Source organism: Bos indicus x Bos taurus, chromosome 18 (assembly GCF_003369695.1).
Source record: "Bos indicus x Bos taurus breed Angus x Brahman F1 hybrid chromosome 18, Bos_hybrid_MaternalHap_v2.0, whole genome shotgun sequence".
Taxonomy (NCBI): domain Eukaryota; kingdom Metazoa; phylum Chordata; class Mammalia; order Artiodactyla; family Bovidae; genus Bos; species Bos indicus x Bos taurus.
Window position 1 is genome coordinate 55622900 of NC_040093.1, and position 19674 is coordinate 55642573.

A 19674-nucleotide genomic window follows, 5' to 3' on the forward strand; every position below is an offset into this window, starting at 1 on the left:
TGCTCTTTGTGTTTGATCTTTGATAATTTGATTAATATGTGTCTTAGGGTGTTTTGCCTTTGGTTTATCCTGTTTGGGACTCTCTGGGTTTCTTGGACTTGAGTGGTTATTTCCTTCCCCATTTTAGGAAAGTCAACTATTATCTCAAGTATTTTCTCATGCCCTTTCTTTTTGTCTTCTTCTTCTGGGACTCCTATGATTTGAATGTTGGGTCATTTAACATTGTCCCAGAGGTCTCTGAGGTTGTCCTCATTTAATTCTTTTTTCCTCTCTGCTTCATTTATTTCCACAATTCTATCTTCTACCTCACTTATTCTATATTCTGCCTCAGTTATTCTACTGTTGGTTCCCTCCAGAGTGCTTTTGGTCTCAGTTATTGCATTATTCATTTCTGACTCTTTTTTTTTTTAATTTCTTCAGGTCCTTGTTAAACATTTCCTGCATATTCTCAATCCTTGTCTCTAGTCTATCTGTAACTCCATTTTGTTTTCAAGATTTTGGATCATCTTTACTATTATTCTGAATTCTTTTTCAGGTAGACTCACTATCTCCTCTTTGGTTTGGTTTGGTGGGTATTTATCTTGCTCTTTTACCTTCTGATTATTTCTCTGCTTTTTCATTTTGTTTAGATTGCTGTGTTTGGGGTGGCCTTTCTGTAGGCTGGAAGTTTGTGGCTCCTCTTTACTGTGGAGGTTGCTCCCTGTGGGTGGGGTTGGACTAGTGGCTTGTCAAGGTTTCCTGGTTAGGGAAGTTTGAGTCGATTCTGGTAGGTGGAGCTGCATCTCTTCTCTGAAGTGCAATGAAGTGTCCAGTAGTGAGTTTTGGGGTGTCTATGGGTTTGGTGTGACTTTGGGCAGCCTATATTTTAATGCTCAGGGCTGTATTCCTGCATTGCTGGAGAATTAGCATGGTATGTTTTGCCCTGAAACTTGTTGGCTCTTGGGTGGAGCTTGGTTTCAGTGTAGTTATGGAGGTTTTTGAATGAGCTCTTGTCGATTAATGTTCCCTGGAATCAGGAGTTTTCTGATGTTCTCAAGTTTTGGATTTAAGCCTTCTGCCTCTGGCTTTCAGTCTTATTCTTACAATAGCCTCAAGACTTCTCCATTCATACAGCACAGATGATAAAACATCTAGGTTAATGGTGAAAAGATTCTCCACAGTGAGGGACACCCAGAGAGGTTCACATGTAACACAGAGTTACATGGAGAAGAGAAGAGGGAGGAGGGAGATAGAGGTGATCAGGAGGAGAAGATGAAGAGTCAAAAGGGAAGAGACCAATCGATCCAGTAATCAGGTCCCTAAGTGTTCTCCACAGCCTGGAACACGCAGAGAGATTCACAGAGTTAAGTAGAGAAGAGAAGGGGGAGGGAGGAGATAGAGGTGACTTCGGGGAGAAAAGGGAGAGTCAAAAGGGGAGAGAGCAATCAAACCAGTAATTACACCCCAAGTGAAAATGGATACTGAAGATTAGATTCTTAAGGTACAAAATTGATAACAAATACCAAGAAGCAAAGATTAAAAATCTACAGTAGAGGTTAGACTCTCAAAAATACGATATTAAAAATACAAAACATCCAGCACGGAGTGAGAGGAGACACAGACGCTCAGGGAGCATTGGTCTCCAGGTCTCAGGGAGCCGGCACCAGAGTCTATCTCCCTTTAGCCCAGATGACGTCCTGAGAACCCTTCTTCTCATCAGGCCACTGCAGATCTTTGAGACCAACTCCTGGGGTCTGTGTTCTCTCTGAGTACAGCTTTCCAGGGCACAGGGCATCCCACCGTCCACTGTTGGCTGCCCATTTCCTTTCTGCCAGGCACTGCTCTGGGCACAGAGCCTGGAAGGTGACTGTTTCCAGGTCAGCCAGTCAGCAATTTTTAGAACTGCAGGCTGCGGGGTATGGAAACTTTTTTTTTTTTTGTATATTTTCATTAAAATTTTATTTTTACTTAAATGGTTGCAAGAAAATATAAAACCTACTGCACACTTTCAAAAACAGATGAGTAGTAGGTAGCCGAATTTTACTATGCTGGTTATGAAATGAAACTAACAAGAAGAAGAAACATGCAACAAATGTTTTTGCCAATTTTAGGTGCTGGGCATTTCCCCAGGGATTCCCATGGCAGTGCTGGCTTCCTTAAGGCTTTGTATGCTGATAACACAGACTCTTCTTGAGGGCTGGGTTCTTCTGTGACAAAGACGCATCCTAGTGACTTTGTGGCTGCCTGGAACCTTCCTTTCCCCGTGGTCGCCAGCTGGATGGTGTTACACCAGATCCCGCAGTTAAGTTACACAACTGGCTACGTCTAGATTGAAAGACAGCAAAGCCCAGGGTAACTCCATCATGCCCACATTTAGCACAGAATGAGAAATTCAGTGTTAAGCCTGAAAGGCAGGATGTGGGGGTGCAAGGCAAAGCAGGTTAACAGAATTGAGAGAGGAGGGTCTTCCAGGGTTTGTCTCTGTGGAGCTGGCCATTCCAGGGCTCTCTTCTGGAAGCCTTTCTTCACAGTCACATTTTAGAAATTCATATTGGATGTCAGCAGACTCAAAGTTTCCAGAAATACTGGAGAAATCGGTGCACGTTGCTTAGTTCAGTGTTTTCCCAGCTTAATCACGGAACATTTTTTTGGTTTGTTTTGAATAGCAGCTATTTTTATCCACTGTTTAGAAAACACCTGCTTAGACAGTATATTGTTTCATGCTTTTAGCTGCAACAGAATCACCCCTTATATAGAAGGAGGGCCACGGTGTGCACCTTTGCCAACGTGTATGTGAGCTCTTAGGCTAGTCCACTAATGGGAGTGATGACAGGTGTCACAAGGCAGCTTGAACTTACACCTGCATGACACTTCTAAGAAGGGTTGCACACTTACAAGTGGGGCTACTTAGTTTATTTTAGGGAGTGCATACCTGCAACATGCCAGGCCTTGTGCCAGGCACCAGACACATGGCAAGGAGTTTGAGGACACTGTGATGTGTATTAAAGGCATGTTTAAAACGTTGCGGATCACAAAAGAGGAAGGGTACCTCTCCTCGAGAGAACTGAGGCTAGCACGTTTTTTTTTTTTTTTTTTCCCCTTGAAAGGGAACAGTTGACTTGGGTCTTAAAGGTTGAATAGAAGGTTACCAGGCCGAGATGCAGGTGGGGTTGGGGACAGATTTCAGGGGCCACAAACAGAGACATGTGTTGGTTGAGGGGCGGTGGGGTAAGATTCAGAGCCCACTCCCACATGTGGGTTCATTCTTCCACACCCAGCAATCCCCCGACAGCAACTGGGGGTCCTGCAGTTCAAGTCGCCTCTGACACATCTACTCAGAGACAGCATCTCACGCCTCGGGCTCAGGGCTCTGTGTCAGCTCCAATCACAGTCCAGTTGTTACCTGTGCTCCTGCCCTAGCAGCTATAATTCAGAAGTTTCCACAACCCTCTCTTTGGGTTTGATTGATTTGCTGGAGTGGCTCAGAGAACTCAGGAAAATATTTTACATCTACCAAGTAGATGACATCCGGATGGAAGAGCTGCACGGGGCAGGGTGGGGGAAGAGGTGCAGGTGCACCACTCTCCCTAACGTGACTGTCTTCACCAGCCTGGACGCCTTCTGAGCCCCTGCCTTTTACGTTTTTATGGCGGCTTCGTTACTGAGGCGTGGTTGATTAAACCACTGGCCCCTGGCACCAGAGGCAACCTCCAGCCCCTCCCACTCCCTGGAAGTGTAGGGGGTGGGACTGAGATTTCCAACCCTCCAATCACAGGGCTGTTTCCCCTGGCAACCAGCCCTATCCTTAGCTGATTTCCAAAAATCACCTCATTAAGGTAACCTCAGGTGTGGTTTGTTCTGGCTGTTAAAACACCTTTATAGTTTGCAGCACTTAGGAAATCCCAAGGGTCTCAGGATCTCTGAGCCAGAAATGGGGCAAAGACCAAGTATGTGTTTCTTCTTATAAATCCAAGTACAAAGGGCTTCTGTCTACAGAGAGCTGATGAACTTGGAAAGGAGGCACTCAGACTCTGCTCTACACTTTCCCTACAGAGAGTCCCCAGGGCAATTTGGCAATCATCTAATTAAAAAACTAATTCTCAGATGGGGAAAAGGGTGGAAAGAGCTACCACAAAGCGAGTACTGCCACGTGTTAACCGAGGTGTGGACACAGGTGCTCACCGTGCAAATTCCTTTAGCTGTGCCATATATTTGTAAATCTTCATAATAAAATGTTTGGTTGAGTGGACTCAGTTCAAATTCTCTTTGCAAAGCTCAGTTTTCTTAAGGTTCTCTTTGATTACTGAAGTTGCCAGCACCAGAGAAATCTCATTTTTCTTGCGTATGAAAACAAAAATCTTAATCTCACGAAAGCAAGTTAACCCTCGATATGCTAGCTTTGATTTCTTTTAAAAAGCCGACTATAAAATGCTAAGCCAGGCACCCAGAGATAGCCCGAATGAGTTAGTGAGGTCTGGAGAAGAAGGGAGGGTTCAGAGCTTCTGGGACAAAGGGCAGATGCAGGCAGAGATGAAGGTGAACTGCCAGTCCAAAATCAAGGTGTCCTGGGGTTGTTCCTTTCTGGAGGCCGTGAGGACCTTGCCCTTCAGCCCAAGGGGCTGAGAGTGAAGAGTCCTCATTCACTTTTCACTTTAAATCAATTTGCTTGAACACTTTAAATAAATTTACTTCTTATTAATATGCGCTTCAGTAAGAAATCATTTCAACTCTTAAGCCATAAAAGGACAGCCTCTCCCCCAGCTACTGGTGTTGCTGGTACTCCTTGGTTTGTAGACACATCACTCCAGTCTTGGGCTGTATTATCACAGGATGCTGCGTCTTTGTCCTTCTCTGTGTCTCTTCTTCAAAGGACCCCAGTCACTGGATTAGGGCCCATCGCAACCCAGCATTACCTCATCTTAACTTGGTGACACCTGCAAAGACTCTGCTTGCCAGTAAGATCACACTCTGAAGTCCTGGGGCAGGATTTCAACATATCTCATGAGAGGACACGACTCACCCACAGCAGAAAGGGACAGGGAAAAAGGGTTTTGGGAGGGGTGTTTGTTTGGTCCCCAGATGTGCTGCGTGGAGATATTGCATCAGGATGATGGAGACGTCAGAAAACAGAGCAGCCAGCCTGGAGTCGGCTGGCATGGAACGGATGAATTACGCATCCCCAGAACTGCCTACCTCCGGACTTTTTTACGAGGTCATTAAATATCCTTACTGTTAAGTCCATTTTTACTCATTGCTTGCAACGGAAACTATTCTAATTTTTTTTTATTGAAATAAAATATTTGACCGTAGGTACTTGAATATAATCCTGGTTTTGGACCTAAGCATTAAATGCTTTCCTTCTTATCAATAAGAAGGAAAAACAGTCATGCTACTTCCTTTAGGATGGATGATAAATGAGAAACTCGTTTTTTCCAAAATAGCAAACATGATTTCTTTTTAAGTACATGAAACTATGCTTAAAACCCTCCAAGAGTTCTTTTTAAATGTAATTTTACAGATATGCCTTGTTATTAGTAAAATCTCTTTACTTTCACAAGTTAAATTATACTTCAATGTATTTGTGTATTACAGAATGATCAGTTCACAGGGTAATCTGTTGTGGGAGTAGAAAAGTAGGCCCAGATGCAAAGAATGCATTTCCATGAAAATAGAGATATATGAACTAAATAAATTACTAGTTTTAAATAAATAATCTTCTTATTGAATGACTTATCCTTCTGGTAAAATATTTACCATACTCTTTAAAAGCTTTTTAATCAACCGAAGCACTCAGGAAGCTTTAAATGACTGGCTATCCTTTTGTGGCTTAAGAGTTGAAATGATTTCTTATTGAAGTGCATCTTAATAAGAAGCAAATTGATTTAAAGTGCTTCAAGTCCTTGTGGAGTGAGGGCTCTTTGTGCTCAGCTCCTTGGGCTGGAGGGCGAGCTCCTCATTTCACGGGGCTGGAAAGGTCATGCTCTACCCCGTGCTCTGATGTTCTGGGTAATTAAGACTCAATTCCTTTCAAATTACCTGAGGACAGGCCCTGGCCTGAGTGACTCAGAGTGAGAGTGTTTTCCCTGCCACCTCATTTCTCTGTGTAGTGTTTTCCTGAGTTTAAGAAAGAATATAAAAAAATAAATGACTGGAGAACTGATTAAATACATGGACTCCCAGCCCTTGTCCCACATGTACTGGATCAGATTCTACAGAAGAGGAGCCCAGGAACCTGCATGTTAATCCTCCAGGGGCTTCTTGTGTTTAGACTAGTCTGATCCCCCATCAGACAACTGGAGCTGGCATCTGAGGGCCCTGGTTCTCGCTCTCCTGTGGTCATGTTACAACTCAGGCTGATTCAACCTAATGCTCTGTGATGACCTAGCTGGGTAGGATGTGGGGTGGTGGTGGGAGAAAGGCTTAAGGAGGAGGAGACATGTATACTTATAGCTGATTCATGCTGTTGTACAGCAGAAACTAACAACACTGTAAAGCAATTATCCTCCAATTAAATTCAAAACTAAATCGACCAAAGATGTTAAAACACAAACAACAAAAGACCAACCCAAACCAAAAGCTCAGGTTGCCAGGCCCCAACCCCAGGGTCCACTTTTGTGTCAAAAGAATTCTCGCCCAATTTACTGGATCACAGGGCTTTCGTGCTGGCGCAGACGGTCAAGAATCTACCTGCAATGCAGGAGATCCTGGGTTTGATCCCTGGTCAGGAAGATCCCCTGGAGAAGGGAATGGCAACCCATTCCAGTATTCTTGCCTGGAGAATTCCATGGACAGAAAACCCTGACGGGCTATAGTCCATTGGGTCACAGAGTCGGACACGACTGAGTGACTAACACCGGATCACTGAGTATAGAAAGAGATTCTTTATGTTCTAAACTTGTCAAACAGCCCCCAGTTAAAGTACTACCACACATCTCGTCCAGAACTGTTCTGGAATACAGATTAGGATAAGTTATCCAAGAAATGTCTGGCAGTTCCTGGAGGGGGATACGCTCTCAATGATTCCAGAAACACCGGCTCAGTTGTGCCAGAGGCACTGCTTTTCCTTCTGGGGAGGATGAGGCTGGGTCACAGGTCATCTCAAAGCCTTGTCTGCACTTGAGAAAATGAGATTGACCCACTGAATCCTAACTGTATTTCCTTTGGGCGATGCTGGTGAAATGGATGTTTCATATAATCAAACGTGATGAGGGCTCATGGACCCCAAGGCTGACCTGGTAATCAACCACCTTTTTGAAATTCTGCTGGCGAGACAGTGCAATTTTTCAGCTAGTTTCAGAGCAGTCCTTTTCTCTAAGATTCTTAATTATGGGTCCAAGGAACACGGGTTCTGACTGAGGGGAGCTGATGAGGAACTGTCTGCCCATCAAGGGGCAAGTCTGATTTCCTTCTGGGACACTGTTTCGCTGCCTTGCACTTTGTGTAGCAGGCCAGCTGAGGCTTCCATTCTGCAGAGAATTTGGGCCTGTCCTTTGTCTCAGCAGGATTGTGGAGCAGAATCAGTCAAGAGGTCTATTACCAGGAGAATTATCATTAAAAGAAACAACCATATTCTTTAAATTTCCAGAAATGAGTTTTGTGATGATGATTTACAGCCCATTAAAATTAACTGGTTTTCTTCTCCATAACAGGTCTGTAGTTTTATATTTAATATTTAAAATGTCTTCCTGGAAACACTGGATTTTGATGGCAACTTCCCAAGACCCATAAAAGATTGTTGTTCAGTCACTCAGTCACGTCTGACTCTGCTACTCCATGGATTGCGGCACACCAGGCTTTCCTGTCCTTCACTATCTCCCAGAGTTTGCTCAAACTCATGTCCATTGAGTTGTTAATGCCATCCAACCATCTCATCATCTGTCATCCACTTCTCCTGCTGCTCTCAATCTTTCCCAGCATCAGGGTCTTTTCCAATGAGTTGGCTATTTGCATCAGGTGGCTAAAGTACTGGAGCTTCAGCTTCAGCATCAGTCCTTCCAATGAATATTCACAGTTGATTTCCTTTAGGATTGACTGATCTCCTTACTGTCCAAGGGACTCTTAAAAGTCTTCTCCAGCACCACAGTTTGAAAGCATCAATTCTTCAGTGCTCAGCCTTCTTCATGGTTCAACTCTCACATCTACATGACAACTGGAAATACCATAGCTTTGACTATATGAACCTTTGTCAAAGTGGTATCTCTGCTTTTTAATACACTGTCTAGGTTTGTCAACACTTTTATTCTAAGGAGGAAGTGTCTTTTAATTTCATGGTTGCAGTCACTGTCCACAGTGATTTTGGAGCACAAGAAAATAAAGTCTCTCACTGTTTCCATTTTATTTTCCCCATCTATTTGCCATGACCACCTCCTGGAGTTCACTCAGACTCACGTCCATCGAGTCAGTGATGCCATCCAGCCATCTCATCCTCTGTTGTCCCCTTCTCCTCCTGCCCCCAATCCCTCCCAGCATCAGAGTCTTTTCCAATGAGTCAACTCTTCACATGAGGTGGCCAAGGTACTGGAGTTTCAGCTTTAGCATCATTCCTTCCAAAGAAATCCCAGGGCTGATCTCCTTCAGAATGGACTGGTTGGATCTCCCTGCAGTCCAAGGGACTCTCAAGAGTCTTCTCCAACACCACAGTTCAAAAGCATCAATTCTTCGGCGCTCAGCTTTCTTCACAGTCCAACTCTCACATCCATACATGACCACAGGAAAAAACATAGCCTTGACTAGACGGACCTTTGTTGGCAAAGTAATGTCTCTGCTTTTGAATATGCTATCTAGGTTGGTCATAACTTCCCTTCCAAGGAGTAAGCGTCTTTTAATTTCATGGCTGCAGTCACCATCTGCAGTGATTTTGGAGCCCAGAAAAATAAAGTCTGACACTGTTTCCACTGTTTCCCCATCTATTGACCGGATGCCATGATCTTCGTTTCCTGAATGTTGAGCTTTAAGCCAACTTTTTCACTCTCCACTTTCACTTTCATCAAGAGGCTTTTTAGTTCCTCTTCACTTTCTGCCATAAGGGTGATGTCATCTGCATATCTGAGGTTATTGATATTTCTCCCGGCAATCTTGATTCCAGCTTGTGTTTCTTCCAGTCCAGCGTTTCTCATGATGTACTCTGCATATAAGTTAAATAAGCAGGGTGACAATATACAGCCTTGATGAACTCCTTTTCCTATTTGGAACCAGTCTGTTGTTCCATGTCCAGTTCTTTTTTTTTTTTCCATGTCCAGTTCTAACTGTTGCTTCCTGACCTGCATACAAATTTCTCAAGAGGCAGATCAGGTGGTCTGGCGTGCTGCGATTCATGGGGTCACGAAGAGTCAGACACGACTGAGAGACTGATCTGATCTGATTTGCCATGAAGTGATGGCACGATGACCAGATGCCAGGATCTTAGTTTTTTGAATGCTGAGTTTTAAGCCAGCTTTTTCATTCTCTTTAACGTTTATCAAGAGGTTCTTTAGTTCCTCTTTGCTTTCTCCATTAGGGTGGTATTATCTGCATATCTGAGGTTGTTGATATTTCTCTCAGCAATCTTGATTCCAGCCTGTGATTCATCCAGCTTGGCATTTCACAGGATGTACTCTGCATAAAGTTAAATAAGCAGGATGACATTTATACAGCCTTGACATACTCCTTTCCCAATTTTGAACCAGTCCATTGTTCCCTGTCGGGTTCTAACTGTTGTTTCTTGATGTGCATAGAGGTTTCTCAGGAGACAGATAAGATGGTCTAGTATTTCCATCTCTTCAATAATTTTTCACCGTTTGCTGTGATCCACACAGTCAAAGGCTTTAGCATAGTCAGTGAAGCATAAAAGGTAAGAGGCAGTAAATCACCATCAGTGGTCTGGGGGTGTATTTTCTGAGGGTCAAGGAGACAAAAGATTGCAGCTGGAAAACTTCTTGATGTCAGTGACCTTTGAGTGCTCTGAGAGCTGAGGCCTGGGAAGCATGAACTTGGAGGAATTTTTTTCAGTCTTAGAGATGAGAGAAGGTGTTGTTTGTGGGCTTCACCTGGGTGGGGCTTTCTGGGTCCTTGCTGGTCCTGTAGGCATGGAATTCACTCTCTGTGGGGCTGCTGAGACCACAAAACCCCTTTTGCAGCTAAATGCTTCCAAACTGCTCAATCCTGAAATTTAAGCTTAGCTATTGGGAAATGATACTGTTTCATCTAGAAGGCAGACGTTTGCTAGTGATCATAGCAATCATTTGTCAAAATACATCCACAACGTAGGAAAGTATAGATAAACAGCCAAGGTGATCATCACGAAGCCACGAGCAGCCCACGATGTGCACCTAGTCTGCATCAGCGCAGGTGCATTAGGGAGTGATGGAATGTTCCATTTCCCAGCGGTGGCCAGGGCCCCTCGGGAATAGGAGTTCTGTACTGGAGAGGTGTCCAAGCTTCCAGGACCTAACCTCACTTGGTGGAAGCCTCACTGTGAGGGCTGAGCAGATTCTTTTCTAGCAGAGCTGACATGACTTGTGGAGACAAACTCCTTTATTTCCCGTCATCTGGGAGTTCGACAAGTGACCAGTCGCCGTCACTCTGGTTTTGTTTTCAGGCAGTGACTCACATACCATACCCACCCTTCCTCATTCACTCAAAGTTTTAAAGAAGCTACAGCTAAATGCAGCTGCTTAACATCATTAGAAGGAGCCCAAGGTTGCAGGTGACACTGCACGGGAACTTTAATGCTGCTGAACTCATTGTCGTTTTCTTTTAGAGACCTGACGAGACTGAAAGCCAAAAGGGCTTTAGCGGTCTCAAGGGGTAATGTCAGAGGAAGAGGAATGCTGGGGGGTGCGAGCAAGGCAACAACTGAGAACCAGTAGCCAGCACTCGCTGTGGTTTGTCCGGGCAAACGTCTGAGAAACAGGTTTGCTTCTATAGCTGTTCTCAAATAACTTCTCCGGGGGGAAGAAAAAGAGGCTAGTCCGGGAGCACGTTTCTAACAGCCCTGAAGAGTTTTAATTCTGAATAAAAATTCACATCAAGCATGTCTGTTATTTAATTTAGGTCATGTTTAACTGAAATTAGCCTTTCAAAACTGAATTTCGAGATCCACTGAGGTGGCAGGCTTTCATTCCCAGACAGCCCGGCCGAGACAACTTGGAAGTCTTACCTGGGCAGGCAGCTGTCGGTGGTGATTCCAGGGTCCCTGCTTCCAGCTGTGTGGTCAATTGTTGCCCAGCACTGGGTCCCTTCTGTTTAAAATGGGCTGATCAGATAAAAACTAACTCAGGGCTGTCATGTGGATGAAGTCAAGTAATGTAAACAAAATGCTCGCATAGCACCATGGTTTACAACAACCACTTTCATAGGTGCTGGTGGCTACGACTCATTGTTAACTGTTGCCAGTTAATGTTCAAGGTGAGATCTGACAACATACTGTGAAAACCCCTCGATTTTAATCTAATTAAAACAGAAACTACAGAATAAAAGAAAAGAACACTGTTATCCATATAGGAAACCGTCAGTGTACAGACAGGATTTTAAAAGGTTCACTGTAAGTTGTCTGTTGGACTCTCTGTCCCCATAGCAACGATGTTCACTTTCCTTTGTCGTGGCTGCAAGCCTAGCCTTCCCTTCTGGCAGCACAGTCTCCCCAGAACCTCCCGTCTGTCCCCACTTTGGCTGTTGGTACCGAACCTTTCTAGAGGTTCTAGCGGATCACCTGAAAATGGTATGAAAACTCAGAAAACCAATCATTTGTGACACAAAAGGAAGCATCAACAGCAGGATTTCAGGCACCTTTATTCATGGCAGGTATTTTTGGTCAGGGGACTTTCCCCTGAAAACTTCCTGTAACTTAAGGAAGCCAGCTCCTCGCGCCCGACTGCCACTTGTCATCTCCCAGGCTTGGAAGCACCTGTGTGTGCTCCTGTCCCGTCCACTGTGCTCTGGGCCTCCAGGGCCAAACCCAAGCAGGACCCACCAGCCCAGGGAAGGACTTTCTGCAGCTTGGTGCTAACAGCGGAGAATCCATCTTGTCCAGAAGAAATCAAATCCTTTGTGCTCCCTGGATACTTTATAAACAGGACACATTCTTCCTTAATCTTATTATACATTTGCAATACAAACAATTAAGACTGGTGACATAGGAAACTTTAAAAAAATCATACTGTGTTGACTATGGGCTTTCCTCTCCTTAACACTATTTCATTCCTCAACTTCTTCCATTTTCTCTACAAAATCACCCTGCTGAGACAGTCACGCAGTTCTCCTTCCCGTCAACACTGCCTCCAGGATCAAAACTCGACATACTCAGCTGAGCAGCATCATCAGTAATAAAGCCACTACTCTGCTTGAATTCAGGTAGGAAACAGTATAAAGAAGCAGTGTTTCTTAAAAACTCAAGCCTACTACAAGTTATTTATCATCTTCTAGCCAAACAACTGGCACAGGCTTAACATGGTCTGCTTTTCTTTTCTGTTTCTTTTCCCGGCCAGTAGCTCAAAAGATGGGAGTAACTGAGTTGTACAATCCTGCCAGATTTCCTATGGTAACGACTGTGAGTGGACAATGTAGGGTCCGACTGAAGAATTCAAATCTCATGCAAAACTCTAACTACTGAAAGCCTCATCACATCAGGCAACTCTGTCGTTTTCCATATTTAAAAATTCTAACACTAAAGTGGCAGTGGTCACTCTTAAGTTACTGTGGCATCTGACCTCAGGGACTCAGATATAAGATCGTGGTTCAATTCTGAGTTTTGGCGACAGAGTAGTGACAGATATTCTGAATACACAATTTTAAATGTTTTTAACCACTTGAAAAGTATCACCAACACACTATTTGGTATTTACTCAATGGTTACTCTGAGAATCAAAGAACCTTAACTATAAACGTCTTACTTCACAAAATCTAATTATAACCAAGAGTTTACTCTATGTCTAATAAAAAAATCACGCAGCAACTTCTATCAAACAGCAACTACTACAAAGGGAATGACAGGAAAAAGAATAACCTCACAAAAATACACTAAAAAGTTGGACAACTGTATGCAGGAACTGCCAAAGTTTTAGTGTTTAATAGCACAACTGACCAAGGTCCAAGATGTGAAGTCACCATGTTCAGGAAACATGGGGGCAGGGGAGGGAAGTCACTCCATAAACTAACTCTATAGTATGTGGTAAGAAGAATGCACACTTTATAATATAAAACCTGTCTACACATAGTAGTTAGTTGAAAAAGCCATCTGTCTCCTCTTGGCTTGTAAAAAGGTGTTCCAGATTCCAGCGAAGACAAGCAACCTGTTGAAAAAGGAGAAGCCATCAATGTGCTATTCATTCTATAAGGACAAATACAAATAATACACAGAATTAGTAACAAAAAATCCTTTCAGAATCCTCATTTGAAGTAAATATTGTGTCTGCATAAAATCCTAGCAAAACTACAATAAAAACCTTTATTAAAAAGTTTATTGTGACTGTTTCCTACTCCCACTCCTTTTCTAGCATTATGCCTGTCACTTGAAATTCTTCAATCTTGCAGTTCTTGAGAGGGTGTTCTCATTCACTTGATGGGGTTTTTGACGGCTGGATGACATGAGACCTGGAGGAGCTCCGGAGACGGAAGAACACTGCCCAAGTCTACAAGGAATCAAGGTGACAACCACAAAAAACAACTTTGTGATTTACTCACATAGTGCAACAACCCAATCTACTATTAAGATAACAGTAGATTTAAGATTTTTTACCTCTCAAACCTTTATTTATTTTCTTGGACTTCAACCCGTATTTCATAGTTACCTATAATTTGGTCCAGCCAGGACATGCTCAGAAAATAAAAAAAAGAATTTGGTATCTTTTCCTGTATATTCTGCTTGGTACTCTAGTTACCTAAACATTCACAGTAAACTTTATTTTTACAGGAAATTAAAATGCTAAAGGGCTTCCCTGAGGCTCAGCAGTAAAGAATCCGCCTGCAATGCAGGCATCCCTGGCTCAGGAAGCTCCCCTGGAGAAGGAAATGGCAACTCACTCCAGTATTCTTAGCTGGGAAATCCCATGGACAGAGGAGCCTGGTGGGCCACAGTCCGAGGGGTTACAAAAGAGTCAGACACAACTCAACTCAACAAAATGCTAAAAGTGCGAAGAGGGTTTAAAAACGACCCACTCCAGTACTCTTGCCTGGAAAATCCCATGGACAGAGGAGCCTGGTAGGCTGCAGTCCATGGGGTCGCTAAGAGTCGGACACGACTGAGCGACTTCACTTTCACTTTCTGGGTTGTAATGGGGTAAACGCCACACTCTAGAAAAGGCTCACCATGAAGGAATCCACCACGGTGAGATCAAAGCAGTCATCTATGCGTCTAGCTATCTTGCTTTAACTGCTCTTTTTTATTATTAGTCTCTCCCCTGGAAATTTAAATCAACTCTAGCATAAAGGGTTAACGTGGCCATAGTTTAGGTCATCTAAATCATACATAATCAGTTATTGTCCTGGCATTTACCTCGTGAAGGGGTGTTTCTGCAAGAGAATCCCTAGAACTTACGGTATTTACGAAGGTGGCAAAGTGGGTGTTCTCTCAAACAAACAAAAAACCCTAAAAAGCCATTGGAAGATCTGCCAGTGATTCGAATTTTCAGGCCAACAAAACATACTTTTTGGTTTTGGTTGTACTGGTATAAACTCAGTGTTATCTAATATTACTCAGTGGTAATCTAGGGTTCACTGATAAAAACAGGAAAAAATATACTCCTCATAAGGAATTAGTTTGGTATGAAAAATTCAGAGCCTGGAGTCCCCAGGGGCAACGACAAGCGGATGCTTGCTGGTTTGTGGCTGGGGACGGACCTAGAGGAAGTCCAACTACATAGAGTCACAGGGACCTGTACCAGGGTCCTGCCCCTCCCTCCGCTCACCTTCAGCTCTTCTGTGTGGCCGGGATCTTGTTTTCACTGTCCAGCTCTTCCACCCCGGCCTGCGTCATGAGGTCTGCTATGTTCTTCTCCAGGTCATCAATGCGACTGCTCATGTCATCAAGTGGGGAAGTTAAAGACAAGGCACCAGAGCTTCCACTTCTTACCCTTCTCCCCCAGCTCCTTGCAGACTAGGGCCTTCCACACAGCAGCTTAATGAAAGTGGTTTCCTAACTTCCTTTGGACATTGTCAGAATCTGGCTTAGAGCACATCCCAGCCCTGCCGTTATTCTTGTGAAAGGACCTAGGCAAGTTCTCTCACTTTCTAAGATTCCTGACTCTTTATCCACCACAACCTGTTCGTCAGGTGATGGTGAGGATCACGGGAGATCTACACATGAAATGCTTAGCTCACAGTCAACCACTTGAGACAATATTATCGATAGACTGCAAGTTCCTTGTTGCCAGGGATCTAGCTCAGCTGTATCCCTAGATCTCTGCACAGTACTTCTCAGGAAGTGTGTACCTAAGCTCACTGGAAAAAAAAACCAAAAAACCCCCCAAAAAAACCCGGATAAATGACAAGTGGATGTTGACCTGCAAACTACCCACTTATCGCCACTACTGGAAAAATGGGACCCAGTGACCCATTAGAGACTGACTACAAATAAAGGATATTTCTTCCAATGATCTGGTCGGACATGGTCTGAAATTTATCTTGCATCTGTTGCAGGAGTGTCTGCACCTGTGAAACGACCAAACACAACACCCCACGCTTACCCTGGAGACGCCGTCACGGGATCAGGGTAGAAGCTCTCGTCCCTTGGGGAGATCAAGGACCCCAATTCTCCGCAGCTCCGTGGCCTTCAATTTCCCTGTCTGGGTTTCAGTTTTCCCAACTGGCGAATAAGACTTGGGGCGGGGGTGGGGTGGGAGGGGCTGGTGACGCCCCTCCCTTCTGGACCCTCTGCGATTTATAATGCCTTGGGTATTTGGGGACGGAGGGGTTGGGGATGGGAGCTGCGGGATCCTGGGGTCACCGAGAGTGAATGGGGCGGGGGACCCGGGCGCGTCAGCAGGTGAGCGACCTACAGACAGCGACCGGGGGCGGTCAAGGTAGGGGGGCCGCGGCAGCAAAGCCTTCAGAAACGGGGCCTTCTGAGACCCGCCCCGCGCGGCCGCGGAGACGCGCCTCGGTCCGTGGGCCTCGCCGGAGTCGCCCGGGGTTGCAGCGGCCTCGGGTGCGTCTCGCACAGCCGCCCCTTACCACTGAGGTGAGATCCTGCACGGTCTTGGGGTCAGTCTCGGCCATCTCCCCGGTGCCCAGCTTGGCGGTGCTGCCTCAGACCTTCACCTATACTTCCGTTTGTTCGCGCATACGCCCCAGCGGCTACTTCTCGCGACGACCGAGGCCAGTTTCACGGGACCACTGGGCATTCTGGGAGTCGTAGTTCGCGTCACGCGCCGGAAGGGCCTGTCGCATTGCGCTTCCGTTCCGAGGCGAGGCCCCGCCCAGCACTTCCCCGCCCCTTCCCATAAGCCACGCCCACCCTACCGCCCCCACCGCGCCCCGCTCCGCGCCCCGCTCCTGGCCCCGCCCCGGGAGGAAAAAGGTGAAACGAACGTGCTGTGAGGCTTGGATCTGGAGTTTTGTTTGGTGTCTGTTTCTGGCAGGAGACTTTGAGACCTTTCTATCGCGACTGAAAATTTCAAAACCGCCAGCAAATTTGACACCTTTTCAGTGGAAGCTTTTTTTCTTTTGCACTTAAGCAGAAAGACGACATACTTTGTTGCTTTATGCAAAAGCTCCGCTAATTTATCATCATAGCTGATACACTTACTTTGTGGAGTTGACACACCAAAGTTAACTGAATATTGTTCTCTTAACAAAATTGCTGTATCAAGTGTGAGGCACCAGCAGTTAACCTTTAAAACTTTGGTTTTGAACAACGTTCATTTCTGTTTAAGTGTCTTATGTCCTCTTTGCATTAAAAAAAAAAAACAAAAAAAAACTATTTCTTAATTAACTGAGTGACTGAAGTAGTTCTCCTTTCCCCTTTCGAGATGGTTTGGGTTTATTTTCATGCTTGCGCTTTGCTTCAGGCCGGGCCTTGTTTCTGGATCCTCAGTTCTCCGACTTGCACTAAACAGGACTGATGCTTATGTGTCTACAGCTGCAGTGAGGTGTCGTGTTGGTTGAGCAGGGGAGGAGTGACCACCGCAAGGTGGGCCTTTGAGAACTTGTCATTGGTTCTTTCCTTCCTGACTTGGCACCCACATCAGCTGTTAGGACCTAAGCCTGCTCTGAGCTGTGTGCACTGGGGTCTCCAGGTCACCGCGTGCAGGTGAGCCTCAGGTCTGACGATGCCCCGCAGCAGCTTCAGGCTCTAGTACCCCGGCCTTCTGGTGGCCCAGGCTGCACTGGCTCCAGCCTTTCCTGGACGTTCCAAACCTTTCCAGTCTCTCTAGACCCCGTGCGTCATCCCCTCATTCTCAGAGGATGACTGACTATTCTACTTTGCAGTGAAAACAGAGACTATTGTCAGAACCTCCCTCCTGATCTACACATGTCCCTCCATCAGCACCTGTATCACTTCAGCCCTTTCCCCTCAGAGGACAAAGTGACCTTGATGAGTTTGGGGGTAAGTATGTGCCTGTGAAATCAGGGAAGCCTGGCATGCTGCAGTCCATGGGGTCATAAAGAGTTGGACATGACTGAGCGATTGAACTGAAACGATGAAGTCATTGTCCCCATCAGAACCAGAAATATCTGCCACACCCCCAAAGTTTCCCTGATACACTAACATATACTATTAATATTAAATATATGTAATATAGGTTAATACATTTTATATAATAAAATACTTCATCAGATAAGATCAGATCAGTCGCTCAGTCGTGTCCGACTCTTTGCGACCCCATGAATCGCAGCACGCCACGCCTCCCTGTCCCTCACCAACTCCCAGAGTTCACTGAGACTCACGTCCATCGAGTCAGTGATGCCATCCAGCCATCTCATCCTCTGTCGTCCCCTTCTCCTCCTGCCCCCAATCCCTCCCAGCATCAGAGTCTTTTCCAATGAGGCAACTCTTCACATGAGGTGGCCAAAGTACTGGAGTTTCAGCTTTAGCATCATTCCTTCCAAAGAAATCCCAGGGCTGATCTCCTTCAGAATGGATTGGTTGAATCTCCCTGCAGTCCAAGGGACTCTCAAGAGTCTTCTCCAACACCACAGTTCAAAAGCATCAATTCTTTGGCTCTCAGCCTTCTTCACAGTCCAACTCTCACATCCATACATGACCACTGGAAAAACCATAGCCTTGACATTGTGTTATAAAGTAGTAATATTTTTTTTAATGTGTTAAAAGAACACTAAATGTAATGAATGCCCTGTGGTAAATTTTAAGTATAGACTATTGTGGCTATGAGCACTATTCCCTAGTGGATCTCCAGAGCTTGTTTATCCTGTTTAAGTGAAACTTTGTATCTCTTGACCAACATCTCTCTGTTTCTGCCTCCTCCAGCCCCTGGCAACCACCACTGTGCTCTCTGCTTCTATGAATTGAACTGTTATACATCCCACACACAAGTGAGGTCAAATATTTGTCTTTCCGGGTCTGGCTTATTTTGCTTAGTAAAATGTTCTCCAGGCCCATCCATGGTGTCCCAAATGGCAGGGCTTCCTTCTTTTTAGAGGCTGCATGATACTCCATTTTGCGTACACACCACGTTTTCTTTATTCACTCATCCGTCAGCGGACAGGTAGGTTGTCTGCACCCCTTTGTTGCTGTTCAGTCTCTAAATCATGTCTGACTCTTTGTGACCCCATGGGCTGCAGCAAGCCAAGCTTCCAGGTCCATCACCAACTCCTGGAGTTTGCTGAAACTCATGTCCATCAAGTGATGCCATCCAACCATCTCATCTTCTGCCACCCCCTTCTCCTCCTGCCCTCAGTCTTTCCCAGCATCGGGGTCTTTTGGCTCCACCCCTTGGCTGTTCAGATAACGCTGCAGCGAACCTGTGAGTGCAGACATCTCTTCCAGATCCTGATTTTATTTCCTTTGTATAAATATTTAGTAGTGAGACCGCTGATCGTGTGGTAGTTCTCTTTTTAATTTTTTTGAGGCGCCTCCATGCTGTTTGTGAGCAGGACTCACGGTGGAGACTGTGGCCAGTGTGGCCAGGCAGTAGGATCTGTGGCCAGCTGCTGAGATTCCTCAGTGCTGTGAGCCCCGGGCACGTCCTCTCAGCTTCTAGCCGGCTCAGACTATATTCAGTTGTGCAGATTGCCTCTGTGTTCTTTGCGGGACAGACAGAGTGGCCTTTTGGGCAACATGCTGCAAAGGTGGGGGGAGCAGAGACTCAGTTTGCTTTCCCAAAGGAGAAACTGTGGACCAAGGAGTCTCTTGGCTGTGAGCTGGGCTGCCTTGGAGGATGGGTGATGCAGTAAAGTGAAACTCTTCTTGTCCTTATTCAGGTTCCTCTGAGAAAGGCATCTTTTTCAGTTTTCCTTTTGCTCCACTGAGGTGCTGGAACATCTCAGGTGTACTCCTAGGCTTCCATAAAGGTGTCCTAATCCATGAGTGGTCATTAAATTGATGTTTCTGGGGGAGGGCGTGTGGACTGGAGCCTCTCATTCTGCCATTTTGCTCTGTATTTTTTTCGATCATCACTTGACTATATCCTGAGTGATGCTGGTTTTTCATTCATAGTAGGCATGATTTTCATTAAAATATATTGACTTAAGTAAAAATCACAAATTTAAAGGTATACAGTTTCACGCTATGGCTGTAACTGACAGCATGAGTGGCTTCTT

General features: G+C 45.2%; 1 protein-coding gene across 2 annotated transcripts; it reads right to left on the minus strand.

Annotated features, from left to right (window-relative positions):
* Window positions 1-11730: 11730 nt before the first annotated feature.
* Window positions 11731-16278, minus strand: HSBP1 (heat shock factor binding protein 1). Of its 2 annotated transcripts, none has more exons than XM_027513934.1 (4): window positions 16126-16278; window positions 15537-15603; window positions 14862-14982; window positions 11731-13247 (listed from the first exon to the last, which is right to left on the minus strand). In XM_027513934.1, the coding sequence occupies exons 1-3, from the start codon at window positions 16168-16170 to the stop codon at window positions 14864-14866; spliced, it is 231 nt and encodes a 76-aa protein (XP_027369735.1). In that variant the 5' UTR covers window positions 16171-16278; the 3' UTR covers window positions 11731-13247; window positions 14862-14863. The 2 variants fall into 2 exon arrangements, with proteins under 2 accessions (XP_027369735.1, XP_027369736.1); XM_027513935.1 differs by having other exon boundaries at window positions 11731-13586; window positions 16126-16274.
* Window positions 16279-19674: the final 3396 nt, after the last annotated feature.